The sequence below is a fragment of the Lygodium microphyllum genome, chromosome 5 (genome assembly GCF_053477565.2).
Source record: "Lygodium microphyllum isolate KBCC chromosome 5, Lygodium_microphyllum_v1.1.10, whole genome shotgun sequence".
In the NCBI taxonomy this organism is placed as follows: domain Eukaryota; kingdom Viridiplantae; phylum Streptophyta; class Polypodiopsida; order Schizaeales; family Lygodiaceae; genus Lygodium; species Lygodium microphyllum.
Window position 1 is genome coordinate 77759003 of NC_141139.1, and position 17570 is coordinate 77776572.

A 17570-nucleotide genomic window follows, 5' to 3' on the forward strand; every position below is an offset into this window, starting at 1 on the left:
GCTCCAGCTCTATGGCACGAACTGCTAAGAGCTGTTCCTCAGAGAGAGCGACGCGCAAGGTATTTGATTGGGGGGCACTCGTAGAATGCACCGGTGTCCGACCAGAGGTTTCCATTGTGCTACTCTTTGTCTCTTTCGCTGCCATCCGTACCTTTGGGACTCTTGTGGCTGTCACTACGTCTGCGAAAGAGGTAGGAAGAACAGTGCTAAAGAGCCATCCAAAGTCTTCCACAAGCTGGCCATACTCTGTCGCCAATCCGCGGAAGAGTAGGGTGATCGGGTGTCTAAGGAATCTGTTGTGGAGCGCAAATGTCTCCATCGTGAAGCCACTATACTAGGGAACCATATGTATGACCCCCTTCGTGGAGGCATAGGGTGAGCTAGCCAGTAGCTCCCGTGCTGCATCTACCGAGGTGAGTCGTACCATGAAGATCCCTTGACCCATTAGGACCGCCTCCACAATTTGCAATGTGCTAATGCCCAACGTGGAGTGAAGCCAATGCCAAAGCTGAGCCTTGGATAGGGGGTGTCCTACTACCTGACCAAAGATCATTGTTTCTTTAAGCTCCAGCTCTGTGGCATGGACTGCTAAGAGCTATTCCTCAGAGAGGACGACGCACAAGGTATTTGATTGGGGGGAACTCATAGAATGCACCGGTGTCTAACCAGAGGTTTCCATTGCACGTCCCTGTTGAGGACCTACCACTCACGCTATTGCGCTACTGGGGGGCGGGGGGAAATTTTCTTTTTACACGGTGGGGGTGGTGTTGGACACCGCTATAAGCCAGCTCGCAACAGGCAAACGCATGTGTTAGGCCTGTCGGACAGAGCTAGGCCTCTGTACGAGAAAAGGCGTAGACACATACGGTGGAGGCGGAGGGGTCAAGGCGGGAAAATAGCTCCTCGGGCGAGAGGACAAGCCAAGTTTAGGCCGGGGGGCAAAGGCCACACTATGAGACGTCGCGCAAGGGTGGAGGCGGCGTCGAGCAAGGGGAGGAGTCGCCCAGGGGCATCAAGCAAGGGAGAGGGGTTGAGCAAGGGCGGAGGCGACCAAGGAGTCGCGGGACAGAGGCGAGGGGAGCTGACACAATGGTAGGGGTTGGAGCACAACGAACATGACAACAGGAGCGCCAAAAAGGACTTGATGTCCTTACCTCTTTGAAGAATGTTTCAAGGGCCCTCTAAGCACATTATATCATTATTTTTAGCATTCATTACGCTTCATTTTTTGCTCATGTGGGCATTGCAACAAGAAGGACCTCTCTCAATGTCCAAAACATCCTTCATGATCCAATCTCAGGCCCATACATCATCGACCCTGGTAATTGAATCCCAAGCAACTATCTCCATATCTAGTCCTAACAAGGCTATCCTAAGAGCGCTCTAAATCAACTTGGGGTAAGACTATGAATTTAGGTGCACGAACTTACATCAGTTGTAATTAAAGAGGTTGCTTGTAGTAAGTAGTAATAGCAATGAGTAAGCTAAAAGATGTTATACCAAGAAACCAAGAGCATCACCATAGCCGATACCACATTGTTGCCAAAAACCTAGATTTGAATGTGCCAATTGGACCTTCTGTTTTGAAGTGCATGGCATGCATTGTTGTGTTGAAGAGCAAATATTCCTCCATGATAGCATATAATTGGCAAGCATCTTCACCTTCAATAGTTTCTAATATGAAGTGAGAGACCTTGAGATTAAGGGGTTATCATACATCATGCTCACTCCTAAGAGTAAGTTGGCCTCAATCCTTTCTTTTTCTTCCAAAGAAAAGAAAATTATATTGATAACATGTAAGAGAAAATCCACTGGGTAAAATACAAAGTACAAAGACCCCTATAGAGAGTAGATAAGTACATCATAACAACTTAGCCCCAAACCTCAACATATGTCAGCAAGAACTCAGTGGCATGAGCGGTCGCTGGTGGGGATCTCAATCTCTTTTGACGATGAGGATAAGGCAGTGAATGATGAGCTGAGTGTGGTCACTTGCACTACAACAGGCGGAAGGTGAGCTTTTTCTCATTGATAAATGGTATAACAAAGGCAACACAGAAAGACTTAAGGATCTGTTGGCTATGGCCTTGGCTTGAAGACTCATCAGTTTCACGATTGCATTTAGAGCAGGTCAGATTGCATCCAAAGTTATAGAACTTCCATGACTCTCCCATGCGCGCACAGTAATTAAAGCCTCAGTTGCAATACTCCAAAGAGAGAAGATACATCCAGGGTATAGATTGGTAACCTAGCACCAAACGAAGATAGATGCCGTGAAGATAGAGCTTCCTAATGGACAAGTTGCAAGCAAGGTTAATAGAGACTTACTGTTTGTACAAATAGGAACTTGGGAGCATTGGTGTGGTCATAAGAGCATTCTTTAGTTCCTCTTAAGCGCGCTAGCATTCCTCGGTCCACTCAAATACAATCAACAATTTGTAAAGGGGTCTAGCAATCAATACATAGTTTAGAATGAATTGTCGATAGTACGCTATGTGTCCTAGGAAGCACAACTCCCTTATAGTTTGTCGGTGGTGGAAAATCAACAATGACCTTGACTCTAGAGAAGTCAGTAGCAATGCCATGTGCTAATTATGGGATTCTGTAGGCATGCAGTACGGAGAACCCTTAGAATGATCTTCCATGGTACGATTAAGACTATGATAGTTTATGTTGCTATTTCCAAGAGAGAGAGTCCTTTGAGCAAGATTCCCAAGCCTAACCTCTCACCCAACAAAGTGGATTGAGGAACACTACCACCACTGAGCCCATCCAATCACAGAAATCTGAAAACCCGAGGAACACAAGGGAGCTAGAATGCTCCTACTTACCATAACTCCAACCTGGTCACAACACCAACCCCAAATTAGCCCAAAACCATGGTATCCCTTCCGAGATCTATCTACTTTAATTTGTCCACACAAGCCAACGATGGACTTCAAACGAGATCTTGATATGGTGCCCAACGTGGAGGAGAGGGCTAGAATTGTGGGTGTGATCAACAATATGCCACACATAATTCATGTTGATGGATGGGATAAAGGCCATGCTTAGTGCTGGCATCATCCATTCCAAGTTGCATGAAAAAAAATATGGTACTAGAATTCAGAAAAGACAACACCCCCAAGATGGGCATAATCAACTAGGGTCTAGTACTTATATCTAGCATGACAATGCTAGCCCTCAATTGGCAGTGTGGCATGCTTTGATAAAATAAAGGACAACCAGGTGTCCCAAATCTGTAAAAACTTAGCACCACAAACCAGCTAGTTGTTCTAGATCTGCTAACAATGGTTCTCCACTCTCCCGAGATATTCAGAATCTGTACTACAGCTTGCTTCCTAGAGTCAGCCAACAACTCTTCCAGCAGAACAGTGTGTTGTACTCTATCAGCAAAGTATCTACTACATTGACCTACTAGGATGCTAGATGGCATTAAGCAGCAGCCCCATCACCCCAAACTGCAATACGCCTATTTCTTCCTGCAAGTTGTTACATGCAAACTGCCAAGACAGGCAGAAAAACACATTAAACTATTTATTGTACAAACATAGTGTTTTTGAAGTGAGACCAAAAACATGCAGCTTTTCAATTTTTTAAAAAAGGGTTTTAATTTAAGTTTGACCTCCCTTGTTAAATTTCGTAATGTCATTATCTCATGCCTTCATGTTTGAGCAGTCATATTTGCAGTCAGCATGCCTCCAAATACTATTTGCAGTCAAGAAATATTTGTTTCCAAATTTTCATCCAGATAGAATCCTAGTTTCACTTAGGTTCCACACTATGCACATCGTACACTTTTCTCTCTCACCCTACCACCATAATACATTATGGTTAGGTCCTGATACATGATACATTAAGGCTAGGGTCTATATACAGTCAATGGCGCACTTTTAGCTGACTATTTGCTGAAAGGGCCATAACAGCCACAAATGGGAGCTGATTGCAGATTTATTGCTTGGTATTGGGCAGCAAGATGTAGTTGTGAGATTGATTTACCGGGCACATCTACAACAGTGACTCTCTAGGACATAACAAAGATCATCATACACTCTGCAGAAAATAGAAAAGATTATAGGGTCACTCTGAGTGCTAAAGGAGGAGAGAAACTGTAAGAACATGTATACTGAAGAGCTCGTTGATCATCTTATTTTTCTATTTCAATTTTGCAAACCAGCCACAAGTGGTAAACAAATGAAACAGCCTAAAAGGTAATTTTTTCTTATCTTTTGAAGCAGTTGCAAATTTCAGATCAAAACAGTATTATACCTTGCTCTTCTGAATCCACTACCCCTCCAAAGAAGATAGCTCTTTTCTTATGAGTGCACAAGGAAAATCCTGCTCGAGGACCAGGAGGAATTCCAAGCTTTTTGACCTGCAATACCCAACAATACATCTTTGATAATCCAGTGCACGTTCTAAGACTTGTTTTGAGAAATCAATAGAAGCACCGTCAGTCAAAACATTTGTATACTTATCTAAGCAAAACAAGGCACAATAGATGCCACTGGCTCAATATGCCTGCACCATCCCTCATTTTCAAGAAAATGGAACAGGTTTCCCAATCAGAATCACATGTAACTATTGCATCAAGTAGAAAACTATATATCCAACACCTTCAAGAGATAATGTAACTATTACATCACGTAGCAAACTAGATATCCAACGCCTTCAATACATAATGAATGTCACTAGAACAAGAGATAAACTTAATGATTCAATTAAAATGAACTTTAATCTTGGTTCCCCTAGCTCTTGACACGGGGAACATTGCAACTGCAGTGAAGGATTTGGCATTGGTACATGCAGTGGACAAGTGTCCATGCTATATGGTACAAGGGGCAAAAGAAACAAGGTAATCATCAATGCGAAACATTCATTAAGTTGAAGTTTGTGCCTTAGGTTTAATAATCATTTGAAAGTTCTAGCCCATAAGCAACTCATTTAAGTTGTAAAGCAGGCCCGGTGCTTTAAGTTTCATCTAGTGAAAAGCTCACTCATGATTAATTAGCCATTAATTAATTGGCCATTAATCAAATTCGAATTTTGATGAATGAGCAATTGGTGACTCATTTAGAAAGTTGATTTGGCTATTCAGGGTCTCTTTCTCTTCCTTCTTTCTCTGTTTCTCAGCTTCCCTTCTCCCTCACTGTTCGTTATTTGCTTATGTTGCTCACTTTGCAACAGTATCATTGCCAAAGGAGAGAAACTGGAGCTGTCTTGAAGAGCAGACTTTATCAGATTGCTGTGATTGACGTCCGATTGCAGTGTTTTCAACCTTCCCTGGTCATCTGACTCCTGAACAACCTCAAAACACACCCATTCTGGCGATTGTGTCGCCTTCTCAGCTCCGAAGACCCTACTACAGGAGGCTATGTTCTTCTCTCAGCCTTTCTAGAAAGCCATTCAACCTCCTAGATCCCGTTTACATCAAAAAGCAGCATTTCTTTGTGTTTTTCACAGGTTTTTGAAGGACATGGATAGCCAAACAGTATGATTGGCAAGATCAAGTGGAACATCAATATGACATCGACCATGAGGACCACATAAGGGATGGCCTTGGTTATGAAGACCCATATTACAACCACTAAGATTAAGAGAGTTGATACAAAGACCATCACGATCGTGTGGATCGAGTGGATCATCACAAAGATTGGCAAGATCATGAAGTGGGCCATGCTAGAAACCATGACCAGCCTCCTACCCCCCTACCATTCTTTATGTTTCTATTCTCCCTTCTATCCTCGGCAGCACCAAGTGTCCTCATCTTGTTACTCATGGCACCATCTCTGTAGGTGCATGTTGTGAATATATGCTAGGGTTTGCACTGAGGAAACACAGAAAGTACGACCACAACTAAAACACAAAGATTCAGACAATGATATGCCTCAGTGTGGTGTGAACCCTAAGCTATTTTGCAAAATTAGTCTAATGTAGCTATGGCACCTAGAAAGAAAGAGGCCTAGAAACAACCTCTTAACTTGTTCTGTTCTAGAGAGCTCTTGGAATGTGGTTTGAGTTGGGACTAGAAACTCTAGAAATGGTTTAGGCTAAGGCAAGAGCTAGCTCTTTCTCTGTTTTTAAATCATACTTGATGTGGTAGCTATGGTGCTAATGAAGCTTCTGAGACCTAGCTATACTATAGTGAATATTAACAAAGAGATGGAGGATAGCATGGAACTTGCTCAAATGAGCAGACATCGTCATATTCTCCTTCATGCGTAAGTCCATAAGTTGCTTCAATCAATACATCTAACTTGCTGGACTTTTCTTGTCATAGAGATTCTTGATTTTATCCCCAAGCTGCCAAGCACTCTGTGCTTCCTCAACCACATTGTAATGTACCAGTTCAATGTGAGACAAGATGAGGGTGGACTTGCATAACTCATCAAGCTCATCCCATTCGTCATCAGTCATAGTTTCAAGCTACTCGCCATGCATCCTTAGTGGCTTTATCTACAATTTCTGCACCAATACCTGCCAAACTTGGCTCTTCCAATAGGCATAATTCGTACCATCAAGCTTAGTGATGTTGAAGATAGCATTGTCAGTGGAAGAAGATGCTATACTGAAGTCCAAAATGGTGCAGACAGTTCAAAACTGCTTGCTGTTTTCTGCTGTTAACAGCTAAAATACCACCAAAACCAAGGCAAAATGACCACGAACTGATAACTAATGATGCTGCCCACCGAGTACCATCAAAAGTACATAAAATGAGGATGATTCAGCATGAAAATTGCACGTCAGTCCATGCATAACTGCTTGCTGTAATAAATTATAGCCAGAAACAATGAGAGTGAACTGTAGGCAAAATAAATGCACCAAGGCAACCACTAATTGTCAAAGCATAACCAGCATCAAGCAGACATAAATCAGCATGTGGCAGTCATATGGACATCGAGCAAACACCTAAGCACGTCAAATGAATCCGTCAGTAAATCGGCACACCCCTTGTGTAATAGGGCAAAATGTACACAACACTGGCAAGACCTGACACAAGGTGTATACTCAGGGAGTGCAAAGTCCAAATCAGCCCAAGTACATGTATGCCAACCACGGCATATCAACCATGCAACATCCAAGTGAAGAAGATCCCAGTCTTAGAAGACTCAAGGCTCAATAGCATAAACCACCTACTCAATGTCTGTCAAGCATCCAAAGATGCTCCCACTGGCACAAAAGCCATATGGATCAAGCCAAGAAGCTCAAGAAAGGCATATGATAGCACCAATGACGAAAGATCCAAGACCAAGCATCAATAAGACATCATGAGCATATAAGCTCTGTAGCCTCCAATTATAGCATCCATAGGCATCAACTATATCCCAAATACAACTCTAGCAAGCCAAGAAATATCCCAAGTACGTTTCAAAAATCCAAACGCAAGCCAAGACAAGGCTCTAGTAGCAATCAGCTCCAAACAATGTAACTAGCATGTAGTAGTGGCATAGGCCAAGTATGTCAAAACCGGTCAGACATAGGTAAAATACATGCCATATGTACATCCAAGACGGTCCATCAAACACATTCCAAAGCCGAGCTCAAGCTCAAATGAAGATTTGGAACCAAAGACAAGCTTGATGTCGTACCTGGAATGTCAATACTTCATTGCATATCCCAAAGACATAGCTCGAAACCAATAGGCATAACCAAAGGCATGTAAGATAGCTTCAGCCTGCTCTAGTACAGCAAAGATTTACTGTTAAAACTGAGTATTTTCAGCAAGAAAATCAATCCAAAATGATGGCATAACATGTTCCTTGCATCCCCCAAACAATCGGGCATCAATAGGTACCAAACCGGTTAAGTAGAAGTGTCCAAACAAGCATAGCATTAGATGCCAATGTTACTTCTACATAACATAACTATGGGATTGCTGTAAACAGTCCTGGGAATGTAGAGATCAGACCCAAATCTGATGCAAATGATCAAGGAGGCTTCAACACATGTTAGAGACCATAGCCAAGTGCATTGCCAAGCCCGAAGAAGCATGGCATAGCCATCACTAAGGAGTAGGTGTGCTATTGTGTCATGTTGTCCATGAATCAACCAAAAAATGACACAAATTTGCTTATGTGTTCATATGTTGTTGTACATCCACGTGGCCTCAATGGCAATGATTAGAGGCTCCAGGGGGTGCCCAAGGAGGTACACAACAAGCCTCAAGTGCCCAAATGCAAGGGGAGCAAGTTACAAGCTCCAAGGGTTTGAGCTACGGCTGCCCTGATTGACTGCAACCTGAGAACTGAATAAAAGCACTGAAAAGATACTTCGATACCTCTGTAGCAATGCCCTGAGGATGCCTCAATAGGCCAGGAAGGTACTTGGGAAGCCGAGGAGTGACGGAAGCTCGGAAAGATTGGCTATGGCTTCCGGAAGGAGACCCACTGCTGTAGGTATTTAAATAGAAGCTGAGAATGCCACAAACCAAGCTAGGAAAGTCAAGAAGCCAAGCTCTAATACCAGTTGAAAGGCAAGAAGGATCGAAGCTTGCTTGGAAGTGAGTTATGGCGAAGAGCAAGAGCAAAAAGAGAGACACAAATGGAAACTCCAACAGTCACAATGTGTGACCAGGCCTTCCTATATTCAAACTGTCACTAAAAGAATAAAGAATAAAGTGATGATGACGGGCGCCCGCCACCTGGAGTATGCAGTGGTGGATACTGTCACTATAATAATACACGGACGGCTAGTTAGAGGCGTCTTTACCCCCAACACATTGTATATATTGCTTTGGCCTTATAGGCCACATTGCCTTTTAGAGACGTTAATATACTCTTTCTTTCGTGCTCTCCTCTCTTCCAGATCTCCAATCCTCTTCATTATAATCATTGTACAAAAATCTGATAATGCATCCAAGTATCTATATAGTCCCTCAGGTGAGTCAAATATAGGTACAATATCGCCTATATAAAGCAGTAATAGTATCAACACTCCAACTAGGCAAAGAGGAGAGAGAATGAGAGAATAGGATAGAGAGTCTACAGAAGGAGAGAGAAAGGCAAGAAGAGAGAGAAGAAAGGAGAAGCCATGTAAGCTTGGAGAAGGTAAAGCGACTGATAATTTGAGGATGCCCTAACTAAGTCCCTTTACACCTTTTATACCTCGTCAGTGTAACCGGGTATTTTCCACTGGTTCCCATGCAATCTCACTCTTTACAATGATCATCTATCATTCACATTCTAGTAAATTCATCTCGTCTTCAAATTTTGATTTTTGTTTAGACTTGTACAAATTTTTGATCATAGAGCATGATAAGGGGTATCAAAATCTCTTGCGCATGTCCCTCCCACTTGTTCATACATTCAAGTGCAAGTTTTTATTTCATAAATCTATGCAATAAAATTCCGATGTTTCCTCTATATTTGACACAAGATAGAGGGACCATTGAGAACATGAGAGGGATAGGATCTCAATTATCTGATAGACTAGTTGCTATATTTTTCTACATGCACAACATAAGTTGATTTCATATTTATAAAAAATTTTGTACACTGATCTTCAATCAAATAACAAGAATGGTAGCTAAGGCTCCCCTCTACTCAATGCTCTCATAGGAGCTCTAGGATACAGATACCTTAGCCTACCCAAAAATCCATAAGCCTTATTCATTCTAAAAGCACTCTTCCAACCCAAAAAAAGCTACAAGTACTTAACATCTCCCTATATCAAGGTAATTCTTATACCATGATCTCACAAGTTGTGTATATATAAACAACGGATTAACTCAATGTCAAACAAAAGCAAGCATATATATTCTTCATTGAGAGGGAATCACTCTCTTTGGCGACTGACTGCTCATGGCCAAGAGAAAGAATGAACATCATCTATTGCTTCATTGAGATTATCCTCATTATTTTCAACATGAGGTAAAGTAGCTTTGATAATGTTGCATTTGACTCACGTCTACATTGACAGAGGAGTGTCGATGATCTGCAAAAGGACACCATGGCACTTTTTACTCTCCTTACGAGAGGTTTTTTCCCCACTTATATTATCTTTTATTTTATGTGCTTATGTTACACAATTCAAGCACTTATCGTGTTTTACACCTTTCAAGTGTGAACACACATTAACAACCCTAAGGTTTAAGGGTTGTACTTTGTACTTTGATTACACTCTTGGTTATTGCATTGGAGTTGTGCTATGTCTTCTCTATCTCTATAATTCAAAATTTTGAATTTCAGCAAGGGGCTTCTTTTTGCCTAGGCAATCTCATGTCTTGCACATTGGACACAGTTATTGCAGAGATTTCTTGGAAAATGGGCCATAAATTTTGGGGCCTTTCAATTTACTGCAGATAGAAACACATGTACTACAAGTTCAGTCTAAAATAGACTGAAATTGTGCATTTTGGACAACAAAATTTTGGGGCTTTTGCATTGGTTGTGTTGCTGAGCATTGTTTGTGCGTTGAACAGTGTGTACATTGGACAATCTTGATAGAGTGTAACACAGATTTGTCAAGTAAAGCGTGGTGCATGCTGTAATTTCTAGGAATTTCCAGATTTCAAAGTTGTTCCAGCTTTGGCTCTTGCTCTTGTGCTTTTTGAAATAGTGGCATTTACTATGGCCAATCACAGATAGAGTGACGTATTCACATATGTATCCAAGGAGGATAGATTGGACGGATGGGATTATGTTAGTGTGAAGAAGTCCATCTTGGAGTCCTAGCTCTTGCAACACCTACTCCAGGAGAATGTGGTCAAAGGCCCGCTCCAACTCGGGCACTTCCCCAAAGATCAACAACACAAAAGGCTTCGAATACATGGGATGCTTAAGCATTGTCATTGATTGCATTGGCGATTCAGCAGTCTATAATCCCACACATACAATCTGCAGCTTCTTCACGAGAAGCATGGCTCACACTTGAGCAGATGTTTGCCGGAAAAAATGAGACATGCATCTCTTTCTTGAAGAGAGAGCTTGAGAATGTAAAGATGGATGAAGATGATGGCATGCAGGATCATCTTAACAAAATTCAAGACCTATATGAGCAATTAATGAATGTAGATGAGTATTATTCAAATGTATAGTTGATCTCTACTACTTTGAATTCTTAGCCGCCCTCTTATTTGGCCTTTCATACGACCCTAAATCTCACCATGAAAATCTCTCCATGACCACTTACTTTTCTTCCATTGGTTAGTTTGCTCCTAGAAGAAGAGCAAACAAGAAAGAACAGTGGGGTGGATGTTATAGCCTCTGTACATATTTGTGAGGGATGCATTTTGGGAAAAATGCATCGATTCTCTTTTCCTCGTGACGTTGCTTTTAAGGCAATCACCAAATTACAGATTGTATATCCAGATGTATGTGGACCTATGTAGACAAAGTCATTGGGTGGATGTTATTATTTTGTAACCGTCATTGATGACTTTACTCGTTTTTGTTGGGTCTACTCATTGGTGAAAAAGTATGATGCATTTTTGCCTTTCATTGCACTTGCTGAAAATCAATCTAGCTGCAAGATTAAGACTCTCCATTCAGACCGAGGGGGGGAATACATGTCTTCCTTTCTCAATAATTTTTTGAACCAGAAAGGCATTGTCCATCAGTATACTACTACATATACTCCACAACAAAAGGGGGTTGCAAAACAAAAGAATCGATCAATCATGTAGATGGCCAAATGTATGCTGAAAGCTAAGAGTTTGCCACATGGCTTTTGGATGGAAGCAATTATGTATGCTTCTCATGTTTTAAATAGGTGCCCTGCCAAGGCATTAAAAAATGTTAGGCCTTTTGAGGCTTGGAACAATTGGAAACCTTCAGTTGGCCATTTGTGTACTTTTGGGTGTCTTGCGTATGCTCATATTTCCAAAGTACTAAGAAAGAAGTTGGACAACAAGGCTGTCAACTGCATTTTTGTAGGGTACAACAATGAGAGCAAAGGATATAGACTATATGATCCTATTTCCAAGAAATTCTTTATCAGTAGGGATATGATTTTCAATGAAAAATTAGAAGTATCCCTTGCTGGTTTTGATACATATTAGGTTGCAAATGATGTGTTTGAAGGGCTACTACCCATTTCTATTAGTGATAAAACTGAAGTTTCAATAAATGAACAAAATGTTCAACCAGTTGCTCCATTGAGCAATGCAAAAATTCAGCCTATGGCTGATTTAAATATTCAACAAGATGCTCAATTTGACCAAGAAGCTAGGTAGATGCCTAAATGGTACTTGCAGACTATGAATGATAGTCATTTGGATGGTCCTATTGCTGGTCATACTAGAAGACAAGCCCATCTGCATGATCATGCTAATACAATGGAGTTTGTTATGGCAGCATACACACTTCATGATGAGGAGCCTGAATGTTTTAAGGATGCACAACAAAGTGTGCATTGGACGGCAGCAATGCAAGCTGAATTTGATTCTATCATAAAGAATGAAACATGGGATTTAGCAACATTGCCTGTTGGAAAGAAAGCCATTGGTACAAAGTGACTCTATAAGCTGAAAAGAAAAGCGGATGGATCCATTGATAAGTATAAAGCCAAGGTTGTGGCCAAAGGCTACACGCAAAAGAAGGGCATTGACTATGAGAAGTTTGCTCCTACATCCAATATGACTACCATTCGATCCATGGTTGCTTTGGCTGCCCATCATGGTTGGACTGTGCACCAACTTGATATTAAGACTGCATTTTTACATGGGGAACTTCAAGAAGAAGTGTATATACAACAGCCCATTGGTTTTGCAGTTGAGGGATCCGAACACTTGGCATGTAAGCTAAAAAATGCTTTGTGCAATTTAAAGCAAACTCCCCAAGCTTGGTAATGCAAAAATTTGTGCATTTTTACTCAGCCAAGGGTTCATCAATGGCCCATCGGAGTCTACTCTTTACGTATGCAAAGAGGGGGGATCCTTGCTGGTCATATGTCTGTATGTAGCTGATCTTCTGCTCACAGGGACACATGCTAATCAGATTTCAGCATTCAAGAAAACTTTGCAGCAAACTTTTGAAATGTCAAATTTGGGGCCTTTGCATTACTATTTGCGCATTCAGTTTATCCATGATGCTGGAGGTATTGGATTATCACAATCTGGATATATCGGTAGACTCCCTGAGAAGTTTTCTCACAAGATTGCAAGCCAGTTAGCACACCGATGGAGACTGGACTTAAGCTATCCTTGCTTAATGACAATGATTTGTTTGACATCCATATATACGCTCCAGCAATTGGATGTCTCATTAATTTATGCAACAGAAGGCCAGATATTCAATTTGCAATTTCAGCCCTAAGCAAATACATGCACAACCCATGGATGTCACAATGGCAAGCTGTGAAGCGTGTTTTTCATTACTTGTAGGGTACTAGGACTCTTGGACTGCTTTATGCCAAGGGGAAACCACTGCAATTACATGCTTACATTGATTCAGATTGAGCTGGTGATTTTGATTCACGTCATTCTACAAGTGGAAACCATTTCTTTCTTGGCTCATCTTGCATCTCTTGGCTTAGCAAGAAACAATCCATTGTTGCCACATTGTCTTAGAAGGCAGCTTTCACTACCAGAGTTGAATGTGTACGGCTAAGCCGTTATTGGCTGATCTTGATGTATCTGTCACGGAGCCTACTCCTTTGTTTACTGACAATCACAGTGCCATTGCAATGGCACAGAATCCAGTGTTTCATGCACGCATGAAACACGTAGAGATGCACTATCACTTTGTCAAAGAGAGGCTACATGCAAAAGATATCAGCCTTGTCTACTGTCCCACCACCAATAATGTGGCAAACATCTTCACCAAAGCTCTTCCTCATGACAAATTTGAAGCATTTCGCAATGCTATAAATTTGATCTCCCCTGTTGAATGATCCTTGTATGCTAATCACTTTTCACTCCAAGGGGGTTTCATGGTTTTGACTCACACCTACGCTCACAAAGGAGTGTCAATGATCTATAATAGGACATTGGGGCACTTTTTACTCTCATTATGAGAGGTTTTCTCCCCCAATTATATTATCTTCTATTTTATGTGCTTATGATACACAATTTAGGCACTTACCATGTTTTACATCTTTCAGGTGTGAACACACATTAACAACCCTAAGGTTTAAGGGTTGTACTTTGTACTTTGATTACACTCTTGGTTATTGCATTCGGAGTCGTGTTGTGTCTTCTCTCTCTCACTCTCCATTGTCAACTACGTATTCTCAGCTGAACTTTGATCCTCCATCACTCACAGATAACTCATGAGACTGCATTAAGGTTCCAGAGGGTTGGATGGTCAATAAACTGCAGCAGACAACCTAATCTAAGCTGCACTTTCAGGTGTAGTTCTAGAATGAGAAAGAAAAGGAAATGCTTCAAATGCAAATGAAATCAAAGTTGGTACCAAAGCCCTTAAGCTACAGGGTACAAACAGGTTGCAGCTTATATTCTCTCACCTTTGCACAAAGCAGAGAGCATGAGCTACCAAAGTTAACAAACATACAACCCTACAAGTAGCATAAACATAGAATATGAAACTACCCCAGAAAGCAAAGAGCATGAGCTATCAAAGTTAACAAACATACAACCCTACAAGTAGCATAAACATAGAATATGAAACTACCACAGAAAGAGCATGCATTAATTAAGTTATAAAGATAGAGACCACCCAGTACATGACACTGCTTTCCAATAAACGGACATGTATCGAAAACCTCTGTATTCCATTTGTTCATTCCTCAGACGAATGTAGGAGTTTCATTATTTAAAATAATGTTGCAGATAAACATATAAGCTATTCGACAAGGATACGTATTAATCAACAACTACTTCTGACCACTTGTCTACTTTAGTTGCAACACCTAGAATGACCAAAAAGCAGAGGCAGATAAGCTAAATAGAACTGCTGTGAAAGTTCACATGTCCCTACATTGAATGTGCTTTTTTTCAGGGGGGGCATATGAACTTGTCCCCAAGCTTAAGACAAAGGAATCTGAACAGTCCTAATCGGATGAACAATCTGCACTTTTTGCTTATACATCTCAAGTCGAGGAAGAAATGACCTTGCTCCATTCCCAACTACGAGGATCAAGCATCCACATGTCAGCATGTACAACACCTTTTTCAGCTGCTTCTTTGTCAGGAGTAGGGTCTTTGAAATAACCACCGTACAGAAACACCTGCACAGAAAACAAATCTTTGATATCCATTTCCTTCAAAGTGGGACACCCTAGCACCTAAATTTAATTAATTCATTTTGGTGGCATTCTGCAGAAACTGCCGAAATTTACATGCAGAGTGCTTCATCATCAAATTTCCAAAATCAGTTCATGACACAGGAAGGTCACATTGCTTTAGTTGTCTTGTACTGTGTGCACTCACTCACCAAATGGTCCAACCAAATAAATTACAAGGGAAGATCAAAGTTTGCTACTTCTCTTCAAATCTGAAAAAAAGAAAATCTCTATGTTCTTTCCATCTGCAAGGTTTATGCAGTGCACATGAAACCATCGTAGATTATCAAAAAGGTGCTTCCTTCTACCTCATCAAGATGAACTACTAACTGGAAACCGCTTCTGGGGGATGGCCAAGGTGAACCTAGCTTGGGTTTTATTTCCTGCCACTGAGAATAAAAGGAGAACATTGAAAGAAAAACTTCCGTAATACTCATAAAAGTAAAAAGGTGAAGAAATAGGAAACATAAGAGACCACAAGGGCAGACCTTGTAATCATCAAGATCGAGGACATGCAAGTCATTGTAGTACCTGCAGTCATGTTAGACACAAACAGGATTAAAAGATCCTTATAGAAGGTCAAAGAGCTCCATTCTCACATCATCCAACTTTATATAGTAAGTCCATGTCTTAAAACAATTCTAATAAGATTGAAGAGCCGCTTCCTTTTTAGTTTGTCGTTGAAGCAAATCATTAATATGTCTTATTACAGACTCTGTTATCATGCGAAATCAGTATGTTTCATAAGTTCCCTTGAGACTCCAATGGCTCAGGACTAGAGTGTAATTTCAAAGAGCTAAAGAGTGCAAAGTGATTGACCTCAATTCCGGCTCATTATAGCAAATGGCAATGAATTTAATTTAATTTTTACAAGGGAAAAGAGTGCAAAGTAGTTAACCTCGATTCAAGTTCATTATACAAACTGGCAATGAACTAGTAGCAGAAGCCTCTGGGAACAAGAAAAAAAACTTTAAACTGACCAGAAGGACATCACAATGGGTCGTGCAAGCACAAGCACGCCAGAAATAGTAATCAACCCAAGCCTTGCCATTCTATTCAACATGGCTTTAGCTTTATTTGCCTTCCCATGAAACAAGTTTTGAAACAGCAAGCAATTCAGCTTGTGGAGAATTAGCTTATAAAGTGATCAGCATTTCGATACCAACAAGATGCCAAGAAATGCCAAATTGGATAGAGTAAACACACTGAGCGATTTGCTGCAAACTGGACTTCGATCTAGGAAGCAATGGCAAACACTATGAAATCATTGGCATCACACTTCTCTGAGCCACTTTAAGACATAGATAAAAGGCCATGCCTATGATTTCCAATAGACAAACTTGTCAGCAATACGTGTGGAGAACCATTCAAGCAACTTCATAGACAAAGCATTCACCCCCAAGGGCATTAGAGATATGGTCATCTGGTCATCCCATAGACAAGCATGTGTCCATGCATTCCAGAGAGATTTGTCAAACTTTGTGTATTGCAGTTTATACAGCCTGTAAAGTCATCGCATTTATTGCTGGAGTGCCACGTGGCAGCACAGGACAGATTCACACGTGTGACAGACAGTCGGACAAGATCCCACATCAGCAGTCGGGCAGGATGCCACACCAGCAGTCGGACAGGATGACATGTGGCACCTGAGCAGTCGGACAGTTTTCATGCACAGTTGGCTGCATTTAATGCAGCCGACCTGTACCAGATTTTGGGCCTATATATACCTGACTTCCATCGCACATTCAGATACTTCTGATTGCGGATTACAGGCTGGATTCGGGCAGAGCTCATGCTGACTACTGCAGACTTTGAGGTGTACAGCAGGGTGACATCATCGAGGCGGAGATACACAGACATACGCAGTACACCCATGTACATATCTGCATTCCTTATTCAGCATTCTTCATATGGCAGATCTGTGTTCTTCTGTCTTTCTCTCTCTCTCTCTCTCTCTCTCTCTCTCTCTCTCTCTCTCTCTCTCTCTTCGTGAAGATAATTGAATTAAGTAGTAAATATTTACATCAGACCATCAGGTCAGCAATCTCTCTGTATCTCTTACTTTCTGTTACATCAGACCATCAGGTCATCCGAGAAACTCTCTCTCTCTCTCTCTCTCTCTCTGTGTTTATATTCTCTTACATCAGACCATGAGGTCCTCAAGTTAAGTGACAAAAGACTATTACAACTATGACACAAGGAGAAAATCACACTGCTGGTGTAGAGCGAACAATGGCCAGCCAATGGGCAGCAATGTCAAGAAGAACCAGGTCAGCTGATATCATAGAAGAAATCTGCCATAGCATTAAACCTCGAATACGGGCCACATGGCCATGGATACCCGAGACCGAATCAAAAAGAAAGGCATTCCGAGTTCGCCAAATATGCCA

General features: G+C 41.3%; 1 protein-coding gene across 1 annotated transcript in view; it reads right to left on the minus strand.

The window, feature by feature from the left end:
- The window catches only part of LOC148036020 (Galactose oxidase/kelch repeat superfamily protein), a 148477-nt gene that overhangs the window by 55172 nt on the left and 75735 nt on the right, over positions 1–17570 (minus strand). Inside the window, exons 8-11 of the mRNA XM_087678035.1 lie at positions 15669–15711; positions 15489–15569; positions 15010–15126; positions 4270–4375 (exon numbers count right to left, since the gene is read on the minus strand). Of these exons, the coding sequence (XP_087534161.1) occupies positions 4270–4375; positions 15010–15126; positions 15489–15569; positions 15669–15711 (347 nt within the window). The remainder of the gene's footprint in view (positions 1–4269; positions 4376–15009; positions 15127–15488; positions 15570–15668; positions 15712–17570) is intronic.